This window comes from Exophiala xenobiotica (assembly GCF_000835505.1).
Source record: "Exophiala xenobiotica strain CBS 118157 unplaced genomic scaffold supercont1.5, whole genome shotgun sequence".
NCBI classification, from domain to species: Eukaryota; Fungi; Ascomycota; class Eurotiomycetes; order Chaetothyriales; family Herpotrichiellaceae; genus Exophiala; species Exophiala xenobiotica.
The window spans coordinates 512,840-534,597 of NW_013562490.1; the positions used below are offsets into that span (position 1 = coordinate 512,840).

The following is a 21,758-nucleotide window of genomic DNA, read 5'->3' on the forward strand; positions in this document are numbered from 1 at the left end:
AGCTGAGAATGACCTAGCTTCGAACGGAATTGTGGACCTTAGGGCAGGAAACAAAACCCGACGTTGAGAGTGGAAGTATAAACACGCAACAGGGGTTTGGAACTAGGGTTGAGGACGGTGAATAATGTTGTACTTGTACCAGGTACGTAAGGGTGGCGATCTGAGGTTCACCCACGATCGAAAGCTTGGTCGCTGACTGAGGCATCTCAAAGGTCAGGAGAGGCAGGGGATTCCTGTGAGGTGCAAGCCTAAGGAGAGAGAGCCATGGGTGTGTCGGCAGGGTCTCGTCAGTCTGTTCAATGCGAAGGTCTGCCCTCGGTGCCTCGACACCATTTACCCTCGACCTTGTCTCTCTGCCAAGTTGGGCTTGGGGATGGTCGGAACTAATGATGTTGCCCACATCAGCTGCGAGGAACGATGCCACCTGCTGTTTAGGGGGTGAGCCATGGGGCGGTCGGTCCAATCAAACCCTTAACAGTAGCGAGAATCCCCTGTAGGGACTCTTATCCTGTTGTTGGTTCCTTGCTTGCTGCTTGTGCCGCTGCCGTAGTGTTGAGGTAATGTTGAGCTTGGTCGTTGTTGGAAGATCAGGCTAGCGGTATGCCGGTTGAAAGTGCCATCGGAACAAGAGCATGATATCCAATATGGAGCGCAGGCAGGGTCGCACAGCAGATGGCAGTGGGGTCTCCATCAGACATGAGCAATGCAGGATGCATAGAGGCCATTGGATAGGGGGAGTTGCATCGTTCTCTTCCGCGGACTCGGACGGCGATTAAGCGAAAATGGCGGCGGCCATGGAAGCCTCGCGCAGGAGGGTGAGCACCCATGAGGTGAAGCGGAGAGGCGTCTTTTTTCGGATTCAGCTCTTCTTTAACGAAAAAGGGCCGAGATCATTTAGGCGAGAGTGAGCGACGGAGTCACCCAGGTGAGGGTGAGAGTGGACAGATAAGACATGAAAGACCTGGCACCCGTGGGTTTGAGCATGACAATACAGTACTAGTAATAAAGAGAGGAGATCCAACTTGAAAGATCTAAAGATCCAAAGCATGATTATTACAGCCAACCTGGAAGTCACTGTGGACAGTACAGTTACTGCCAACACGTTGCAGACAGCATTCTTTCCCCAATTATTGGCCATCCATCATCCATCCCCTCCATCCCTCCATCCATCACCGAACACAGACCTTCATCATTCCTTCATCTCTTCATCCCTCTCACGTCCTCCCCGGCCATATCCCATCCCTCCCACCTCCATCGGCAGAATTCTCCTTCATCAGAATCTCCGGCTTCTAGCTCGCCTTCGCCAAAGCTCATGACGGCTTTCGGGCTGACCTGTCAACCGATTGGGCGTGAACGAAGCTGTTGATCTTCCGCCGTTTGATCACCATCATTTGATCCACTGTTGACATCGCTGTCCGCATCCGAGGCACACTCAGGCCGGGCAGTGACCAGGGATATAGCAAGCCCTAGCAACCTTCGCTTGAAGTTCTGACGACAATCATCCTCCATATTGCCCATCTTTGGGCCTGCATTCTCCCTATCACCTTGAGCGGCGTTGTTAGTTGCGGATCTTGCCTTGTCTGGCCTTTCTTAGCGGAACCATCGAACCACTTTGGCCCGTAGACGAAGACAGCTGGCTGCCACGAGTGCCTCTTTATCTATCAAGCCGCATAAGGCATCAAAAGTCGACACTGCCAGATTCCTCACCAGAATGATTCACTTACATTGAGTCAGGCAGCTTTGCAGGTCATTCGCCATCTCGGTTCGAATTCAACAACAATCTGTCGCTGATATTGCTTTGCCGGTGTCCATTGTAACAACTCTCAGTACCACGGCCACACACACGGCCCACAGTGCTCACCTTCTGAAAACTTAGCTGGAAACGAACAGACGGTACTGGGAGATGCTATTTGGGTCGTATTTGCCTCCACTCCACGGTCGCAGTCATCACGGTTCTCATCCTACACTTCCTGGTTGGCCCGTTCAAAGCCAGCCCAACTACCATCTTTCATACGACCACCTCACAAACGAGAAACCTGCATACCTCTACGCTAATTACGGATACCATACCCCGCCTCCGTCCACGCACACAGCTTCCAACATGGCTACTCCAGATGCCGACGAGATGGAACAATTCCAACGGCTATCCGACCAATACCAAGCTGATCTACCAGCAAGTCTACTTTTGAAATCACACGAGCCCTCACTAATAGACCTGTAGGGGCCACTTGTCGGAGAGAAGAGACCTCTATCGGACCTGGTCACTGAATATGCCCAGGCCGACCAGGCCTATGTGTTGAAGACGACGGTATACATTTATTTTCCGTCTGCCTATATTCATTATATGCTAATGGCGTCTCAGGCGCTAGCTGTCACTCACACTGCATATCGCTCCATCAAAGGTGATGGGCAATGTGGTTGGCGAGGTATGGATCTTCCCACTCTCCAGGTAGTGAACGAGCTGACGATTGCCGTTCACAGGTGCCGTGTTTGGCTATTTCGAGATTCTTTTACGATCTGGAGATCTCGCCCTCATCACTCAAGAGAAGGTCCGCCTTCTGAGCTTCGAGCAGATAATGCGTGCAGTCGGTATCGACTACGACATCATCATTGATATGTTCGACTATACATGGGAATTGTTCGATGCCATCAAAACGGCGGTTGGACGAGGAGACAAAAGTGACACTGTCCTTTTGGAAGCCATGAATGAACAAGGCAAATCGGATTCCATCGTCTACCATTTCAAGGTCTGTCGGCCTCAGTCTTGGTTGGCGTATGCTTACTGACCCAATCCACCAGATGATGACGAGTTCGTTCATGCAGGTTCAGTCTGAACGCTACGAGCCCTTCATGGACATGCCAGTCACGCAATATTGTCTGACCAGAATTGACCCTGCCAACCAAGAGATCGAGCACATTGGTCTGCAAGCATTGAATGACGCTGTCATTGCTCCGGCGTATATTGCACTCGAGGTCTTGTATCTGGACAGAAGTGCCGGCGACGAAGTCACTCCGCATAGGTTTGTCGACGATTCTGAGCACTGGCCTACCCTCCGTTTGATCTACAGACCGTAAGTTTCCCACCAGAGCATATGAAATGCTTGACTTGGTTCTAATGGGTGCGACAGCGGTCATTATGATATCATCTACAAGGATGACAAGCCGATTCAAGTCCTCCTTCAAGCCGAACCGCCCCAATATGCGCTACCTTTCAGAGAAGATGTCTTCCGAGGGGACTCTACGGACTTGCACTCTTTCATGTTTCCTGGTGCCAACATCGTTGCTTCCCAACCATTGCCGAACACGTCGCCAGCTACATCGATCAACCCATACCCCTTGTCCTTTCCACAGCCTCAACCCATGGTGCCTGAAGACACGACGCTCCTGCCCCGAACACCGTACTTTCCTCCTGCTACAGTGTCTGGCCCACAACGTCAGCGAGTTTATCAGCCTCCCGCGCACCCTATCAGATCGCTTTCTCTTCCAGATCGAAGCTGCTCTTCTTCGATGATTCCGTCACATTCAGAAACTTCCTTATCAAGCCTGTCATGTCCATCACCATCTCCGCTCACGCCATATCCAATGGGTAACATTCCCAAGCCTCAAGAATATCAAATCCGATATAACGGAGCCTGCTTTAAGTACAAACTTCAGGGACAGCAAAGCCTTCCTCTAGACCCCGGATCATTTGGCAGGTATGCCTCACACTCCAGACTGCTCTTAAGCTGCCCGTGCTCTTAATTGACTTTTAACCTGCTGACACATTTGATATAGTTCTGCTCAAAACGCTGCTCACTTTGCACATGCTGACTTTCAACCTTCAATATGGAATGCAAAAGAAGAATATGGCAAGCGTGACGGAAAATCGCCAACGGCGGACGGTGGTGCTGGTCACTTGAACCTGAACAAGCATCACACCGGGTGATAGAAGTCGGAGGTAGGGCCCTAGGGCACAAAAATAAGACTGAAAAAAGTTCGCAACCAGACGGACTCAAATACACCCCTGAGGTTTTCATGCGTCATACGGTGTCATGGAAAATACGCTTCGCCTTGGTTGCTAGCTGCGGCGCATGGAAGGGAAGCTCGTCTGCAGGAATGGGCTTTGGAGGGACATGGGGCAGCTGGACGGGTCGTCAACGTTATTACTGCCTTCTTAACATTTCCTATTTGATGTGGTGTCGTCAGTCGCTACCACAATTCCAGCTATCACGATGAGTATGATGGAAGCAGGGGGAGGGGGAAAAGCCATCAATATCTAACCCGTCACTGTCGTGCTCGCGGACGGACGTATATGGTGCTATCTTGGAGCAAATGTCTCTTGACGGAGGCAGGTACTGCCAATTGGTGACGAAACCCCCAGATGTGAGAGGAAGAAGCGTCAAAATTTCAATTCAATCCATTCAATTCAAATTTCTCAGACCATGGTACATGGACCATGGTGTTTCATCTCCATCCCGTACGAATAAGGTACCAACCTCTAGTTTCGAGCTTACCTGGTGGGGGCCTTGTCGTTTTGTCATCTGGGCCGGACCGAAGCGATCCTTTTTCCAGGCGCCTTGATTAAGGTACATCCAAGTACTACCCGTAGTAACCAAGGTAGGCAGTAATAGGATGGGTCTGATGGTACACGTAGAAGTGTTGTCAGATGAGACGGCGAGGCCAAATTAGCCGTCCTCGCCGTCTTTCCATCTTCGTATCCCGCTACCGAGTACGGAGTACGGTGTCTCCCTGCTGACTCGATCGGAGGAATCTCGCTGTAGGATCGGTGATGTACAAAGCCCATTGGGGTCTCCACGGGCAGGTTTCGCTTGGAACTTTGACGTTATCTCGTTTCTGCGGCACCTTTCTTTCTACTCTTTGTGGCGGCGAGGCCTGCAGCAGGATACGATGTATGTGTCCCAACGTTATGCGACGATCACGAGATTATTCCGCGCGTTTTTGACTGATGGCGCCGTACGAGCAGTACTATGTAGTCGAAGCTTCAGCTCGCTTAGGCGGGTTTGTGGATGTTGGTCGCCCGATGCGGGAGATGCTAGTGAGGATGATACGAGTATCCCTTGCCAGCAAGTCATTTTCGTCGATCGCGTGCGAAGACAGACAAGTCGAGTCGGTCGAGGTCCAGGTCCTGGCGAGTTTCAAGTCAAGTCGTGGCTGAACCCATCTACTACGAGTAACGATCAGGCTATATTCGCATTCACTATTTGGCAGCTTTGCTCGTATCAGTACGCCTCCGAACGTAGACAACAAACGAGGAGGAGACCACGGTTTGATATTCGTGTCAACGAGTGGATACGGGGATGCTATCCATTGCATGCGGTACGATACATGGCTGTCCCGTTCTACAGCTCCGAGAAGGAAAAGAATGGCATGACTGGGATGAGAATGAGGATGAGAATCCTGGTACCGGGACCGGTCTGGGCTGGTCTGGTCTGGTCTGGGTCCCCTTCGTATTCATTGCTGCCATGCCTGTCTACGGAAATTGTCGACCAGCGCCCTGATTCGCGCAATAGAGCATATGTAGAGAGGACTCGGTAGGATGTAAAATGTCCCTAGCCAGGCCTGCATACTGGGCCTTCATGCTGCGGCGGGGTACGATGCATCTGGGGCCTAGCTTGCCCTGTCGTGTCTCAGTTACCGCAGAAGGCTCTTACTTCGATGTTGGAGTTCCGTTGTTCGTTTCATTGCGCCATCAGACGTGATGGCCTGACTCCCGCGTAAGGTCATGAGACTGTATGCTTCAAGGGGTCTCTTTGTCTTCGCACTTGCGCCTGCGCCTTTCCGGTCGTACGGAAGCAAGTTAGACCTTCGGTGTAGTCTCTGGTGGTGACCGGACAATAGCAGCAAGCCGGGCGCTGAGAGAAACGGACGTAAAACTCGTCGGTCAAGGCAGAAGATCAAGATCTCTTCTCACTTTGGTCTTTAGAGGACTGTTCAGGGGCCGGTTCCGTATGATCTCCGAACCTCATTAAATCGCTCCTGAAGACCGGTCAATTCGTCGAGAGGAGGAAGAAGTCTCTCTCTTCAATGCGATACACATCTTCGACAGTCTCTTTTCCCTGACCTCTCATATCATTTAGCCCGCGCACGACTTCTCTCGCGAAGACATCGGCAACATCCTCCAGTGAAAAATCGAAGGGTGCCGAATCTCTCGCTGTCCTGGCGTTAGCGTCATGCCGCGAACGTTCACGGTCAAGCCAAGTCACGCTCTTCCCTTCCAACCCGCATGCGACGATCCTGCTGAATCCCCAGGACAAGTATCCCTTCGTGCGCGGATCGTAAGTTGGCGAGCGCGTCTGCGCGGGTGTGAAGTCATATCGGCCCTTCAATGAGACGGGAAACAGAGCGTCGAATACGTTCAACCCAATGCCGTGGGACGTGATACCGCGCGATACCTGCACGCCTATTGCGCAAATTTTGCGAGTGCTTTTGCTTCTGTCGCTCTCTCCTTCGTCGTGCGGCAGCGACTGCTCCCTTCCTTCTGCGAGCTGGTCCGAGCCAGGGGCCATTTGCGAGGGGCTAGTTTTAATCCAAACGCCTGGATCTTCCGTCCGCATTGTCTGCACGCCCCAGTATGAACACGTACGCATGACGCTCTCTTCCAGTAGCTTCACCCAGCATCGCGGTGTGATGCCATGCTGGCGCAGGTCTGCGACGATGTATCCCGTCAACTGGCCTGGTGCATGGTATGTGAGCAGGCCACCTCGTGGGGAGGCGTGGAAGGTCGCGAGACCCTCGGCGGTCAAGAAGGCTTGTTGGGATTTCGAGATGGGATTCGCCAGGAGATGGCGCCGGCCGACGGTGTAGGTTGGGTGGGTGGAGAATGTCAGGAGCGTAGGATCTGGTGGTGAGGACGACGTAGGGTGTCCATTTCTGGCTCGTGCAGCTGCGGTTGAGCCTGCGTCAGCGCCTGCGTCCAGCGTCCAGGAGAACTGTTCAGAGGGTCTCGAGGTAGCCGTCGCCTTGCCGGGTCCAACTGCACCATGCTCCGTAATGTTATCGACGTCGTGGGCGCCTTTCACCAGGCTCACGCCACGGAGCGCGTCCTTGTAGCTGAAGTGTCTTTCCAGCAGCGCATGTTGCAAGGCCAGCGAATGGCTGTATGGTATCAGACGCGGTATATGCAGGTGGGCGAGGCGCATGGCATCATCGGGTTGCTGATAATATTGACATTGGTGGCGAGGCTGGATGATCACGGCCGAGGTATTGATGAGGAATCAGTTGCAGTTGGTGATAGTACCGAGCAGCCACCGACGGATGTGCGGGCCCGTTCATGTGCTGTCGAACTCTGATTCCTGAGCTTTCGTGTCAGTCTCGTGCATAAGGAACCCGATTTACTGTATCTTTTTGTCGTGGAAGCGCCATATCCAGGTTGATGTAGACATCAGAAGATGGTGTACGGAGTACTAATCAGAAAATCCGTGGTGGGAGGTGATTCGAAGGGTACGAAATACGAGGAATGTGATTGGGGTTGCGCCTGTCCCAGCCTGCGTGTGAGTGAGCTTATAGGCCGCATCTAACCCCGGAATCCCAGTCATTGATTATGACGGCAAGCAGGCAGTGCCTAAAACTTGGGTTGACTAGGCGCGAGCTTTTCTACCACGTCCAGTCCCAGGCCGCACAGGCACAGGCCATTTCTTCATTAGGGGTTTGTACGTAGGTCACGCATATGCAAGGCACGACGTGCCTGGTTCATACACTTCTCACTTAGATGCCGATTCACAATGTCCTCGGCTACTACGGCCGCTCTCTCCCAAGATCCCAAGTAATCAAGCACGATGCTCGGCGAGTCTCCAGCTCCTTATCTTGCAGATTCAAGCAGGGAGTGACCTTTCCCATTCGAGGGGGTTAAGTAAGTCCACGGTTCACAACAAAGGGGGTTGAATGTCAAATGTCAAAGAAGCCTCATTCATGAATAAATCCTCGGAGGCTGCTGCTGCTCATGGCTTGTCGACCATGTACCCCTTTCACGGGTCCGAGATATCGAAGAACCTCCACTTAAACCGGCAGATAGCCACCAACAGTTTGGGCGACGACTATCTCGTGGCCGACCCTAACCATACCTCGAACGGCATTACCCCCTTGCTTCCCAGCTCCCAGGAACGGCAGCATGGGAGGGTCTCAAGATCCCCCAGAAGACGGCACTGGCCCATCTAAAGACGACAAGACACCATCGGACTCCAAGCCAGTTGCCCTTGACGGGTCTCGAATTGGAAGTCAGTCCCAGAAGCCTACCAAGGTTGCGCTAACAGAGGTAAGTGAATCCCTCCTGAATCGCCGTCAGAGGTCATACCGCCTCGTTTCCAAGCGGCTATGCGGAGGCTGGTGCTCTCTGTGCTGCCGTGCTGACGAAAGAGGCTTCATGCTTCGTAATATCTAGTACTGCAGATATCTCAGTCAATACCTCGACGACGCATGTGACGACTTTGGAGGCCAAGTTGGATCCGAAAGTCGGGGCTCTCGGGAAGAAAACAGACGCGGTTCCTAAGGCTCGGGCTGTGTGATTGTCATCTGCTCAATCTAGGCCTAGAGTCGTCGAGAAACTCGCTTTTCCAGTCTCCAGCTAAAATCGTTCTATAGCGGCAGGGAACGGTGATGACGGGACCATGAGGCATCAATAGCTGTCCAGTGCGACATAACCCTACGCCTAAGGCTTGGTGGGAGAGAACGTGGTTGAGATTTGTCTTCGGATTCCGAGTCAGAAGATGATGCGCTCGAAACTATGGGGCAAAGATTTGGCAAGAGGATACCTCAAATGCGTCTGATGCAGCCATACCTTAGGCATGGGATACTGGGGGGAATGCCGTGAATGTTGGCAATGACAGAGACTCGGGTGCTAGGGACAGGCCGTCTTTCCCCAGCTCAACAACATCTCCATCTGTGCATCCGTTAGCGGCGTGGTTGCTTATTTCCGTAGGCTTGACAACAACCCATGAAATCCAGGTAATCGGTTTTTCCGTTTGCCGGAGTTTGCAGTGTCAGTGTGTCGGCTACTAGGACCCGAGTTTTGAGGCGGTGGTTCAGATCCGGCATCCAAGATACCATGCCTCTTCTTCGCCACCGGCGCGCAAGCAGCTCGAACCGCTCAATCTGCCCTGTTGAGCTCGCGAAGTATCTTCGAAGGACGTCGCGTGCTGTTCCCCTTGAACCCAGTGAGACGCCATAGTCCGCGCCATACTCGAGAAACGTCTCACATATTTCTGCCACATTTCCAGCCCCAGGCTTAGAGGTCAGGCGGTCGACCTCGATGGCCCAAACGCTGCGTTGGCGTTGGCTTCGATGCAGCATAAAGTTGATCGCGTGGATGTCTTGGGTGTCGCACATGACTGCGTTTGGGTCTGCACCGTGCTCAAGTAGTATACGAAGCATGCGTGCATGCATGCGATCCGGAACACTTTGGGTAAGACGGAAGTCGACTTCGAGGAGGACGTATTTCATCGCATAAGTGGCGTCGAAGTCGAACAAAGACATGTCACGAAATCGCGTGTCGATGTATGCGTAGAGGCCGCGACAGAGCGTTTCATTGATGAAGTCTAGATTGGATATCCCGCTCCGGACAAGGAAGGCTCTGGTCTCGTCAACCAGCCATCGTAAGATGTTCCCACGTCTTCTAGTTTCGAGGCGTTGGAGAGAAGTATCTCCACAACCGGATGCCGGATGTGAAAACGACCTTCTGGTCTCGTTCTTAGGTATCGGCCGAACATTCGCAGAGCGCTCAGAAGGGTTGTAAGATTTTGGAACTCGACCTTGCAACTTCGATCGTACTGACGGGCTGCGAAGATAATCGTTAACTGTACGATGGAGAAAGTCAATTCTTTCAAAGCGAACCGCAGGCATGCTCATCTGAGAATCCATCCCTACATTCATCAAATCACCGCAATACGCTTTTAGTCGAGCGCGTAACTTCCTAGACGAGTGAGTATGAGCAGAGCTGACCACTTGCTCCTCAGTGGGCATGATGTGTGCCACCAGAACTAAAGGTAGGAGCTCATCACTCTCCATTGCTGACAGAAATATGCTGGACGACGGCTCGTGATATCTCTCTGGAATATTATCGAGCATTCGTTCGAAATACCCCTCCAGTTCGGTGGGAAAATCGTTAACAATCTGCTCCAAGTCCTCGACGGTATCTTCGTTCGGAAGGGTTTCTGTCAAATTGCGGACGACTAGAAAAACCCGAAGGAAGACTCCCTTTGCCTTCTCAACAATCTTGTGGAGAAATCTCTGATACCGGTCGTCTTCGGCTTTCAGTTGCTGGAAGAGTTTGTGCTTGCCAATCATCTCGTGCACGTAAAGTCGTATGTCCTCCATGGTATGTTCATGAAGCCGGAGCAACGAATTGGTATCAGAACCGAAGGCTGCTTCAAATGTATTCCAGGGACGGCTCGCCACGCAGACTTTGATATTCGGGGTCGCGCTAAGGTCAAGCACCGTTTGTGCGATCTCATGTGACAGCCCATCGTATTCATCCAAGCCGTCGATGAAAAAGCAGAATTTGATAGGACGAACCTTCTGGCTGCCGATGATTCTGAAGGCCGATTGGAGTTCTTCATCAGTCCATAGTTGATCGAGAATCCATTCATCCCATCGGCGTCCTAAAACTTCAGGCATTATCTCCGGTATTTGGCGCAGTACTTCGTAGAGCAAAGCACGCAGAAGACCGCTTTGTGAACGTTCCAATTCTGCACCAGAGTTCCAAAAGAAAAAGTCGGCCTTGATAAGTTCACTTGCTGAGGTATTGCGAGCCCATTTTTCAAGATGGCATTTGGTCCTTGGATCCAGATAAATGAACTTCATCATAGTTGACTTTCCCGATCCAGCATTACCTGTGATCCAGTAGTAGCCTTGACCCTTCTCAAGCCAATCACGGAAGTAAAGGGCTTGTTCCTCATGTCTTTGATCGTAGATCCAATCGAGGGTGGTCCCATGTCTTTCGACAACATGCTCCCGGCGAACTGTCGTCCGGTTGAATCTCAACGCACACAGCATGTCTCCAGCAATAAAGACTTCTTGGCCTTCCGCATACAGCGCTTCCAACTTGTCGCATAATTCCACAGTCGTTGGGTGAACGGCTCTAGATTGGAAAAGCTGAAGCGCCCTTAAGATATTGAACTCGAGCCAACATTTTGTCTGATTTTAAGCCTATGAGTCATTGCTTTATTTCAGGTTGTCGATTGATCGCTGGATGAATGATTGCTGATCATACAATGCTTTGCTGAGTAGTGACTGTAAATCGTTCTTGCACATGTTGAGTTTTTTGACTGTCTCCTCGACTTTAGGCTGCTCCCAAACGGATTGCAACGCTTTCCATACGCCCGAGCTTCGGCTATGGGGTGTCGCAGCAAGTTTATCCAGAGCATTTGCCAAATCCCTTCCGATTGTATTGCACGCCACAGCGGTTTTGACAATTTGGGCCTCATCTTCGTCACGAGGAATGACGACCAGTCTCCGAAATGGTTTGGACAGGGCATCTAGTCTCTCAATCGAGGCTCGAAGGTCGGTATGGACGGCAGTGGCTCCAACAGCCGATCTGTATATCTCTACGCCTTGGCCAACTAACGTGGGGATGGAGTCCACGAACTGGAGAATATTGCCAGCGAGCCCAATAGCCGATAAAGGATCCATTTCATATTTGCCAAAAGTGAAATCTTAGTAGGAGTCTGTACGGAGTAAGCTGGAACTCAAAGTAGCTGTCGCTGCCGACGTGACGGTCGTCCCAATTGAGGGACCATCAGGCTGAACAGCTGGACCGAGAAGGCAGTCGTCACCTGATCGTTGGGGGGGGCATCAAAGGGACGCCTACCTACCTAGCGAACTAGGTACCTTATGCACCTTATGCTGACCATAGCACTTTCAAAGGACAAGGGTTTCGGCTATGGACCAGTGAGGCATGGACCAGTGAGGCAGCGCAACCCATAAGTACGGGTAGGCTTAACATCACCGGAAAGAGCCTTTCAAAAGCGGCGGTAAAGACCTCCGTTTTGGAAAGCGATTTGTCCGTCAACCCTCGTTGATATCATGACCTCGATAATGCGTAGATAAATGGATCGTACGAAGTAATGCGAGGGACTATGCAGGGCCTAGGGCGCTCACGAGGTGCACACTCGGCAGAGTTGCCTATCCTGGCAACTGCTCCATAGGTCACATGCATAGGCAAGCGTGACAGTTTAGGAGTAACGAAAAGGCTCGTCCAGATCATCGGACGTGACCTGGAAAGCCGTGGGTGTGAGCTTGCGAGGTGCGTCCGGAGATGCAGCCGGGTACCTGCGGTGTGACTGGGCACTGGGCAGTGGTTGAATGCAGTCTTATAACCCTAATGCTGACGGTCTCATATGGGCGAAATCTGACATCTGGGCATGTCTAATCTTGGGCCGCACAGAGCGGAGCCCCCAGGTGTCACTCCGGAACCCAGCGTGCCAGCCCGGCGCATGCCAAAATCCCAGCCATGGCCAACCCTGGTTTTGGCGCAGTTCGTGTATCACAAGCAGAAAGGCGGCCTTTGTGGCAGCCGAAGTCTCATGTAATCGGGACCAGAGAGGGAAACTTCTGGTAGCACAAGCAGAGTCGCTTCTGCACCGAGCCGCACCAAGGTCTCTCGATTCGGGGTTGACGCAACACTTCTGTCGATGATCATGGTCTCCCAATGGAGAGGCACTGACCGGATATCTGGAAGACGCGCTGCTGATTTGATGGATGTCTTATTGTAGCTCGTAAATGGGTGAAGACACTGGTGGACACTCGATCAGGCTTTGAGATTTCGGAGCTACTTGTGCTCGTAAAAGGGCTAGCAGCCTAGCACCGACTGTAGCACCCAGGCTAGTGGTCACGCATGGCGAGATGTCCCGGAGCGAGCTGCAAGAAAGGGCCATGATCCTCGACTCTTTGGCTGTTCAGTGCCGTACGTGCCATACCAAGAAAAAGCGTCGGCCGGTGCCAATTAATTTCACTCATCACTCATCAATCATCATCCCCTACTGCGCCCTGTCCACTTTACCTCTGCTCCGCCCACAACACCAGCAATTTCTCTCGCTTTTGCTCGACTCGGTTATTCTACGACTCTCTCTATACACGTCGACCTGCACCAATATACGATCCATCATCTATGCTAGGCGACTGAGACCAAGCTTTCAAGCTTCCCTAGCACACACTCATTTTGGAGATCCAGATCCGTTTACAAGGATCCCCTCGCCGCTCACCCGTGCTCTGACATCCGTCCACTCTCCGAAGTTGCCTGCGCGATTGAACAGCTACAGCTCACTCTCTACTCCGTACATCATAACAGACGCTCTCTCAGACCTCGTTCTCCAATTGACCGCCTGTAGAGTCTTTTGGAGACTTCCTTCAGCCTTGTTGAATCGATTCCAACCCTGTTCTACCGCTTGCTGCGGCAGGCCTGCTCTGGTCCTCGACACGCGAGAAAAGAGCTACAGCAGCCATGTCGACAACAGGTATTTATTAGAAAATCCCATATCATACGGTGCCTAACGCTGTCAGATACGGCAAGTTTAAGTTCGTCGACCGACTCGGTCATTGTCACCACTCTTACCACAACCTCGACCAGCTTAACCACATCGCCGACCACGACAGTCATAGTCACAGATACCTCAACCTCAACACCTGACACAACATCCACGACTACGATTCCCACCACCACGAGCGTCTCCTCCATCTCCATTCCTCCCTCGACGACTGTGATCGAAACAACACCCACCACTACCGCGTCCCCCAGCGTAGTTGAAGTCACATCTACAATAACTCAAACTCCTCCAACGACAGATAATAGTACTCCCACACCTTCAGTAATCGTGGTCACCTCGACATACTCTCCAGATACGCCCACAACAGACACTGCGACAGTGCGTCAGACATCAACATCCTCCTCGTCAAGCGCCACACCTTCAGCTTTAAGTGCCTCCGGATCAGGTTCCAGTTCCTCAAGTGGTCTCGGTTCCGGTGCCAAGATCGCCATCGCCGTCGTAATACCGATTGTAGTTATTGCTGCGGCCTTTTTGATAGGATTTTTCTTGTGGCGGAAGAGAAAGGCTCGAAAGAATGCCGAAGAACAGCGAAAGAACGAAATGGCCGAATATGGATTCAATCCGAATAGCGACCCTACACTAGTGGCAGGCGTAGGCGCGTACACGGACAATCAGTCAGAAGCTCAAGACGACGTCAGCGGCTATCGTGGATGGGGAGCAACTTCGTCAAATCGCAAGGCTTCCACTACACTGGGATCCAATGGTCGTGGGCCCAACGGTCCGGCAATGTCAGAAAGCAGCAGTCAGCCTGGAGGTTATGGCTTCAACAACTCACCCAATGGCGCCTCAGATGCTTACTCTGCAGACCCTTTGATGAACGGTCATCCAGAGGGTGGTGATGGCGTTGCGGCTCTCGCTGCTGGTGGCCTTGCCCGAAATCGCAGTAATGCTGCTGCGGACATTCGTCGGGGACCGTCAAATGCCTCATCGGCGTATTCTGCAGGTCATCAGTCGGAAGAATCCTCCGACACACCTAACATGCCTGGGCCATATTACCAAGAAGAAGTTCCTTACAACATTTATAACGATGCGGCACCGAGTCATGGACCCTACGGTGATGGTTCGTACGGTGGTTCAGGAGGTCAGCCTGTCATACGCGATGTCCAGGCCCGACGAAACACTCGTATCGAACGAGCACCTACGTTTCCTCAGACCCAAGGAGGAATTGCCCAGAACTTCTAGCAGCAGTTGTAATCTATCACAGGTACCAGCTTACGGCCGTCTTACTTTCATTGCCATGTGTCGTTGAGTCTGTAAAGGGAGTTCTCCGCATTCGGTGCATGAAAAGTTTGCTAGGATATCTTTATCCTATTTGTTTGGTTGCCTCCATCTATACCCCGGAGTTTGCGCTTTTGCTCATTGGAATTTTGACGAATTTCATATCATCAGCTATTCGATCACGGCATTTGCAAGTCATTGGGAGGAACATTTCTTGTACAGAGATTCAGGGATATAAGTACTGTTGCTCGAACATTTGAGCAGTTGACCTAATTAGTGGCTGGATGTGCTTGTCGGAAGCTGAGTAGGAATGCAGACTGGATGATGAGGAGTACCTACATCGAGTGGCTCACGTAGCCTCGTATCTATAAGAAGCGATCTATGTGAAGTTTGACTACTTATCCTACTAATATCATTGTCGGATCGGACTTGCTCGTAAGCTGCTTCAATCGATGTTGCGCACACAAATAGAATGTAAGAACAGCCTTGCGTCATGTTCATGGAAATATCAAAATCGAACTTTAAACATGGTTCACATTCGATACGAGGCTTGACCTCATCCTCTTTCGCAACAAGCGTTGCAGACGTTGGCTTCCATCTCACCACCTTCGCTGTCGTTGTAGTAGATACGGTATCAGCATCCCCGGCCGTGGAAGAGTTAATCCATCTGCATTGGAGGAAATAAGTCACCAGACTCCTCGGATTCCACAAAGGCAAACACTTGGATCATCATTCCGCCTCAGCACAAGAAATTATCTCTACCAGGCCGAATCCTTTGCCGGATTCCGTACGTCTGTTGACCGCGACAGTCGCCTCACCAGGCTCGAGGATTCTTGCATTGTGAGTCATTAAGCATCGGGCAGCAGTAGAAGGCCGCGAGATTCGCCTGTTCACTTGAAATTGAGACACTCACTGTACTTTGGTGACTCTCACCGAGTAGCCTCAGTTTCGGAAGCTGCACGGTCCTCTACCTTTCAAGGTATTGCCCTGGATCACAGACTGGGTTGTCTACCTGAAGGTCGAAATACCCGTTCGAAGCACTACGGCTTGGTCGTTCCACTCGGAAGCATCATCCAAGGCTTCACCAAAGCTTTTGAACAAGGCAATATCAACTACGACGGTCTTGCTTCCACGTATCTCAGTCCTCAAACGTCATCAACCCATCGTCTCTATTCACCGGACTGGCAACAACACTACGATTCAAGTCCAGGCCTACCACCTGCACCCGCCGCTTCCTCGCACCAGGCTACCCTCTCGTCCCGTCCTTGACCCTTTCTCCAACCACACCACAACTATGTCCAACTCAGATCGCGCTGGTCACCGCGGTGGCGGTCGAGGTGGCCGCGCAGGTGGAGGAAATCGACGACACGACTCCCAGCCTCGCTCGGTGCTCGTATCAAAAGCTCTATCTCGCCTACTCCGCCACGCCGCCGTGCAAGAACGCATCCCCATCGACACACACGGCTATGTGAGAATGGACCACCTCCTGGCGTGGCAAAAACTGCGCAGTATGAAGCCACCCGTCACGTTTGACGAGGTCGTCGAGGTCGTGCAGAGCAATGAGAAGAAAAGGTTCGCTTTGAAATTTGTGGGTGCAGTGAAGGCAGAGGTGGCTGAGAGGGGCGACGCTCCCACGACGACGCCTATGCAGACGCAGACTGAGGAAGAAGGAGTGGATGACCGGTCTGCAGCGGAAAAGGTCGCTGAATCAGAAACCCAGCGCGCACTGTCGTTGTATGAATTCCTCAAAGCCGACGACATGCTCGACGAGACGAAAGTCATCAATGACTTCTTCATCCGCGCCACACAGGGCCACAGCATGAAAGATGTCGAAGCCGAGAATCTGTTGACGCCAATCACACTCGACGATCCAACGAGTATACCGGACACGGTAGTCCATGGAACATTTTACGGCGCGTGGGACGCGATTCTAGCCAGTGGCGGACTGAAGAAGATGAACAGGAATCACGTCCATTTCGCGACGGGGCCGAAACTTGAAGACGTCCTTCAGAGAATCGGCGGAAGAGAGCAGGATGGAAATACAGACACTGCCAAAAAGGCAACCACCGGATTAGGGCAGGTCCTAGGTGAGAATAAAGTGATATCAGGTATGCGCTCCGACGCCCAGATCCTGGTGTACATCGACATGCGGCGCGCCCTGGAAGAAACCAAAGGACAGATGAAGTGGTGGAGGAGTGAGAATGGGGTCGTGCTCACGGATGGTATCGCTGGACAGCACACTGGGGACGAAGAAGACGGAGGGGACAAGATAGTTCCCACGAAATTCTTCAAAGCGGCCGTCGAGGTCAAAGAAGGGCTTGGACTTCTCTGGGAGCATGGCAGGGGCGTGGTGCAGGTGTTGCCTGAGCGCTTGAAAGCGAGGGGCGTGCCTAGGGGGAAGGGGGGACGGGGCGGTGGTGGAGGTGGAGGTGGAAGAGGGAGAGGACGCGGGTAAGAAAAGGAGATCGAATTTGATTCGTGATAGTAAAGATGATGAGATAGAGATCGATCACGAGCAAGCGTGGAGAGCACGGTAGAGGTGCATGGGCAGGAGCACAAAGGCGAACCCCTTCACGTTTATGCTAGTAGCGGAGGAATGAAGCAGAAATGCGAGATGTCAGGAATGAATATATTTGATTCGACGACGTACCAATTCTGGTCCTGATACCTGGTATGTCTGCTGCGGCTCTATGCTATCGAAGCAGGTCAAAAACAAGCATGTCGTTCCGCCTGTGAAAGGGGGTTTGGTGGTCCAGCAACGGACCGCGAAGAGAGCTGTTTCTCCTACCGATCGCGGCCCTTCAATGTCAGTGGCTTCGAGTGAGAGATCCTCAGATCTGCAGATCGATGCTCAATCTGCTGTTCCAAGCATAGCCCAGTGGCCATAACTGTCGACACTCGTATGTAAGCGAAGGCGCTCACGTACTCGGAGCACATCAGTATTGAACAGCCCCATTGGAGCTCATCGAACTGGGTGATCGTGTCCATAACAAGTCATAGCGCGTGTGGCCATAATTCGTCTGCACCTCGAGAGCGCTGGCAAAGCTCTTAATCATGCATTGCTGTCTTGGGTCATATATCGACCACTTAAGATGATGCAGTCCGATCTCGTACCTCTCCCGATCGCAATGTGATTTTAGCGAATGCCGCCGACCCTTAGGCTAGGCATCAGAGGCTGATGGCGCAGCTTGCGTGTAATCTCAGCTGGCGATAATGACGAGCTAATGACGAGCCTCTCCAGAGTTGATATCCTCATCAATCAGCCTGCTTTCCCTCATGTTTTTGGCGCCGGAGGAGGGCCCATATTCGTCTTCTTTGCAGGTGGTAACGAAGGCATCTTGAAACCACTTCCACTCTTGCCCGCATTAGCCTGTGTGAACGTGCCACTGGAGAAGTAACCGGCATTTTCTGCCTCCCGTTTCCTCTTGAGCTCGGCTTGCACTTTCGGATCCACCAACTCAAGACCCTGAACGGGTGTGAAAGCTATAGAACTGGCTGTGCCGGCTCCCGCTCCCACGCCACTAGTCCGAAGACCTGACGCTCGAAGTGAGGTCGAGTGGCCCCCCATACCAAACCCTCTCAGTGAAGTGTTCATGCCACTGTTTAAGCTAGTGGCTGTGCCAGAGCCACCCCATCCGGGATTCTTCTTACTCAGCTTCGCCATAGTTCGTCGGTCGACTTGCGTGGCACGAATTCGTCCGTCGTTGTTTTGTCCAATCATACCTAATCCTACAGTATCCTCGCCCATACCGTAGCCGGCTTCTTTCTCTTCACTGCCAAAAACCATTCTATTCTGTTGTTTTCTCAGTTCTGTCATGGCTGTGGCTTCTTTAGCTTTGCGTGCTCTTCTGCCACCTCGTTTTCGGCTCGGTTTATCGTCAGGAGCAGGCAGAGCCCGAGGCCCTCGGTTGGGAGGTGGTTCAGTCAACTTGTCCAGTCGTCGTAGACAGTCGTCGCGAAGTTGTTCGCCGGTCGAACCGTCCGGTGCTTGGTGCACACTGTCCACTCGAGCTGCAAGGACGAGCTTGGCCGACACAATGCGCATGGCTTGGATTTTCAGGTCGTTTGGAATACTTTGAATCAGAGGTGAGTGGTATAGAAATCCTTGTTGTCGAATGCCGACGTTCGTAGCCAAACCGCTTTGCTTCTGTTTTCTGGAGCCCATGGCAGGAATGTTGCGGTCTGGGACCTTTGCCAAAGCTTTGATACCACCAGCAAAGTTCAGCAGCTGAGCAGCTGTAAGAGACCCGATAATGGCAGTCAAGTTCGGGGCAAAGATGTTCATCCTTGACTGGACGTATTCTGTGAGGACCTTCTTTGCCTTGTCCAACTCCATAACCATCTGACATGCGCGTAGGGTTGCCTCTAGCTCCGCTTCGCTCAGTGGCTGACCTTTGGTTGTCGTGCCCTCCACGGTCACAACCATAAGCGTAGGCCCGTCGAGGACGGATCTGAGGGACGCCCCGACGATATTCTTCGCAGAGTCTGCCAGCGCTTTGATGTTTTCAAGAGGTCCATTCCTAATAATGGCGACTGTCTTCGCATAGTCCAACGGATTTTGCACCAAGGTCTCGAGCTCGGGAAAGCGGGCGGAATAGTGGTCTCGGATGAATTTGTGGACAAGGATGATCTCGTTGTCGATCTGGGTAGATAGAGAATTTGACTGCGTCAAGAGATGATACTCGGGGTCGTCTTCGACAGTTCCTACCGTCGCAGTTCGTAGGTTCGGAGGCAGATTCTGGTAGTGCGAGATTTTCTAAGGTTGGGGCATACGGTCAGGACTAGACCACACAGATGTAAACCACAGAGGAGCAGCCACGGGGTAGGGGGACTTACATCTAGTACTGGTTGTAGAACCTTCATCAGACCTGCTACACTCCTCACATCACGCACAGCTCCCAGGTGCATCTTTTCGACTTTGGCCTTGGTTTCGTCCTCATCCTCCACTATGTCTTCTCGATCGGCGTCTTCATTTTCTTCGGCATCTTCCATTGTCTCGTCATTTTCAGCGCCGACCGGAGAGCCGGCTTCGTCGTGCTCGTGGGTTTGGCCATTTGTACCATTACCATTTGCCTGGTCGTCATCTTGAAGTCCGCGATCCTCATTCTCGTCGCCAGAATCTTCAAAGTCATTGAGTAGCTCGTCTGCTATGGTCGACATGATGCTGGAAGGCCTTCGCGGCCACAGGAAGTTCAAGAGTGAATGTCAACTCGATCAAAGCAAACTGGTGGAAGTCTGAAAAACAGGCGGAGGGAACATGACTCGTGCTTTGGCGGCTCAAGAGGGAATCCTGACTCTTGGCGGAAGGCATGTCCGCCGCTGGCTTAACGACCTAACCCCCTTCACGACTCGCGATGATAATTCTAGTTCTCGGTGACTTGCCAGATTCCTTATGTATTTTATCATCAAACTCGTTTAGTCTTGCTACCTCATGAGTTCGAAGTGCGATACATTTCTCCTTTCTCCTTGCAAGTATAGCTTAAAATGGATCTATGGTACGGAGTACTGCTATCAATATTTCAGCCTACTGGACGCTGAAAGCCATCAAGCCCGACAGGGTGACTGTCATCGAACGCGCGGTTGAGCTCAAGAATAGCCGCCCATGACCCAGAGAGAGTGACTGGCAAGGCTGGGGTATTGGAGCATTCAAAAGGAGGCCGAGGTGGAACTGAGTGAGGTTTCATGGTCCATGCTCGGTATCGACGAAACTTGTGCATAATCGTTGTTCAGGGGCCGATGACTCAGTCTTGTTCATGCTGCATGAATACCTTGAGACGAGATGCCGGTTCCATTCTCGAATAACAAGCAAATAGTCAGGGCCGTAAACTTGCAAGCAGCCGTCAGTACCACGCTGACACACACCCAGACCACCAGTTCTGGCACAGTGACAGCCATGATGGAAGTGTATACCAAAGTCCCAGCCACGTAGTAGATGGCCCAAAATAGCTGAACAATCCACCATTCATCTTGCCCTTGGACAGCTGAGAGCATGCTCGAAACGGGACTGTTCTGATCTGTGAGTCTAAGATCTTTTCGATCCTTTTTGGGATGGGCGAGTCTGTATCTTGCGCAAAGGACGTGGAAAGTTGACGGAAGAAGAGCGACGAAGTAGAATGTAACCACAAATACCGGGTATGGGCACCCGAGAGCGGATCGTTTCGAGTAGATCTCCGTCAGCGCAGTGAAGACAAGACTCACAAGCATAGCGAGCAGGCAGACCACTACTATGCCTCGAGGATATTTTTGGGCCCATTTGAAGATGAAGAAGCTCTTCCACCATGGCATGACATCGACTTTTCGTGGCTCTCCGACGTCGATCGGCTCCAGTCCCAGTGCTCGCACGAGGATTTCGCGAGGCACATCTAGCCTCTTTCTCAAGAACACGATGCGACGATTTGGCCACGCAATGTCTTTCAGCGTCAGTGGAATGAGACCCATGACCAATCCCGTCGCCTCGAATTGCTGTTTGCGCACTTCTTGAGCCCTCTGATACACGCATCCTGCCCAATTCCAGCAATTTTGCGGGTTGTGAGCGTAGAACGGAAACCAGAAGTAGGGTTTGAAAGGCGAGAACTGGATTGCTTCCTGTGACAGCACAGTAGTGGTGTTGTCTCGAACGTAGGTGTAGTTACAGGTCCCTAAATGATAGTACCAGGCTACATCGTCGTAGCAAAACCAACCCTCACCCTCAACACATGAGGCTGACGTGAGGGAGATAACTTCAAGGAGGAATGGTAAGCACCAAAAAAGGGGTCGCATTTTTGGCGTCCTTCGCGATACAGAAATGCAAGTGGAGGTGAAGATTGGGCTATTCTGAGGTCGGCAGCAGGAAGTAGAAGAGTTTTAGTCCTAGAAAACATCAAGACTTCGAAGGTCTTCTGCATCAAGCTGAGGGGAAAAAGAGAGAAAACAGCACCATACTTCCGGACATCTTATATAGGAAGATACAGCCTCATACGCTTTGAGAGATCGGCAGATTGCGAGAGCTCATACGAGAAGCTGTTT

At 52.0% G+C, this 21,758-nt stretch overlaps 8 protein-coding genes across 9 annotated transcripts; 3 read left to right on the forward strand and 5 right to left on the reverse strand.

Moving 5' to 3' along the window:
• The first annotated feature begins 1,151 nt into the window (after positions 1-1,151).
• Positions 1,152-4,415, forward strand: PV05_07901. 2 transcript variants are annotated; one of them, XM_013457378.1, is made up of 8 exons: positions 1,152-1,684; positions 1,735-2,173; positions 2,222-2,308; positions 2,363-2,426; positions 2,482-2,747; positions 2,800-3,071; positions 3,129-3,695; positions 3,775-4,415. In XM_013457378.1, the coding sequence occupies exons 2-8, from the start codon at positions 1,904-1,906 to the stop codon at positions 3,923-3,925; spliced, it is 1,677 nt and encodes a 558-aa protein (XP_013312832.1). In that variant the 5' UTR covers positions 1,152-1,684; positions 1,735-1,903; the 3' UTR covers positions 3,926-4,415. The 2 variants fall into 2 exon arrangements, with proteins under 2 accessions (XP_013312832.1, XP_013312833.1); XM_013457379.1 differs by having other exon boundaries at positions 1,152-2,173.
• An 841-nt stretch (positions 4,416-5,256) lies between these two features.
• Positions 5,257-7,439, reverse strand: PV05_07902 (uncharacterized protein). Its single transcript, XM_013457380.1, has one exon. It carries the CDS (start codon positions 7,137-7,139, stop codon positions 5,988-5,990), a length of 1,152 nt encoding a protein of 383 aa, XP_013312834.1. The 5' UTR covers positions 7,140-7,439; the 3' UTR covers positions 5,257-5,987.
• A 1,447-nt stretch (positions 7,440-8,886) lies between these two features.
• On the reverse strand, positions 8,887-10,986 carry PV05_07903 (uncharacterized protein; the record flags this gene model as incomplete). Its single annotated transcript, XM_013457381.1, has 1 exon — positions 8,887-10,986. One exon carries the CDS (start codon positions 10,984-10,986, stop codon positions 8,887-8,889), a length of 2,100 nt encoding a protein of 699 aa, XP_013312835.1.
• A 168-nt stretch (positions 10,987-11,154) lies between these two features.
• PV05_07904 (uncharacterized protein) lies at positions 11,155-11,622 on the reverse strand (the record flags this gene model as incomplete). Its single annotated transcript, XM_013457382.1, has 1 exon — positions 11,155-11,622. The coding sequence occupies one exon, from the start codon at positions 11,620-11,622 to the stop codon at positions 11,155-11,157; it is 468 nt and encodes a 155-aa protein (XP_013312836.1).
• Positions 11,623-12,811: 1,189 nt separating this feature from the next.
• On the forward strand, positions 12,812-15,279 carry PV05_07905 (uncharacterized protein). Its single transcript, XM_013457383.1, has 2 exons — positions 12,812-13,445; positions 13,492-15,279. The coding sequence occupies exons 1-2, from the start codon at positions 13,433-13,435 to the stop codon at positions 14,715-14,717; spliced, it is 1,239 nt and encodes a 412-aa protein (XP_013312837.1). The 5' UTR covers positions 12,812-13,432; the 3' UTR covers positions 14,718-15,279.
• PV05_07906 (uncharacterized protein) lies at positions 15,274-17,399 on the forward strand. Its single transcript, XM_013457384.1, has one exon. The coding sequence runs from the start codon at positions 16,048-16,050 to the stop codon at positions 17,206-17,208; it is 1,161 nt and encodes a 386-aa protein (XP_013312838.1). The 5' UTR covers positions 15,274-16,047; the 3' UTR covers positions 17,209-17,399.
• Positions 17,372-19,964, reverse strand: PV05_07907 (uncharacterized protein). Its single transcript, XM_013457385.1, has 2 exons — positions 19,590-19,964; positions 17,372-19,509 (listed from the first exon to the last, which is right to left on the reverse strand). Exons 1-2 carry the CDS (start codon positions 19,911-19,913, stop codon positions 18,028-18,030), a joined length of 1,806 nt encoding a protein of 601 aa, XP_013312839.1. The 5' UTR covers positions 19,914-19,964; the 3' UTR covers positions 17,372-18,027.
• A 460-nt stretch (positions 19,965-20,424) lies between these two features.
• PV05_07908 (uncharacterized protein) lies at positions 20,425-21,512 on the reverse strand (the record flags this gene model as incomplete). The annotated part of the gene is made up of 1 exon (XM_013457386.1): positions 20,425-21,512. The coding sequence occupies one exon, from the start codon at positions 21,510-21,512 to the stop codon at positions 20,505-20,507; it is 1,008 nt and encodes a 335-aa protein (XP_013312840.1). The 3' UTR covers positions 20,425-20,504.
• Between the last annotated feature and the right edge of the window lie 246 nt (positions 21,513-21,758).

Excerpts from the sequence above, each read along its gene's own strand:
- PV05_07901 (XM_013457379.1), top strand. The coding sequence starts at position 1,904 with ATGCTATTTGGGTCGTATTTGCCTCCACTCCACGGTCGCAGTCATCAC. Across the intron at positions 2,309-2,362 it reads CCTATGTGTTGAAGACGACG|GCGCTAGCTGTCACTCACAC; the intron begins GTATACATTTAT and ends ATGGCGTCTCAG. Across the intron at positions 2,427-2,481 it reads TGGGCAATGTGGTTGGCGAG|GTGCCGTGTTTGGCTATTTC; the intron begins GTATGGATCTTC and ends TGCCGTTCACAG.
- PV05_07902 (XM_013457380.1), bottom strand. The coding sequence starts at position 7,139 with ATGCGCCTCGCCCACCTGCATATACCGCGTCTGATACCATACAGCCAT.
- PV05_07906 (XM_013457384.1), top strand. The coding sequence starts at position 16,048 with ATGTCCAACTCAGATCGCGCTGGTCACCGCGGTGGCGGTCGAGGTGGC.
- PV05_07907 (XM_013457385.1), bottom strand. The coding sequence starts at position 19,913 with ATGTCGACCATAGCAGACGAGCTACTCAATGACTTTGAAGATTCTGGC. Across the intron at positions 19,510-19,589 it reads TTCTACAACCAGTACTAGAT|AAAATCTCGCACTACCAGAA; the intron begins GTAAGTCCCCCT and ends CCCCAACCTTAG.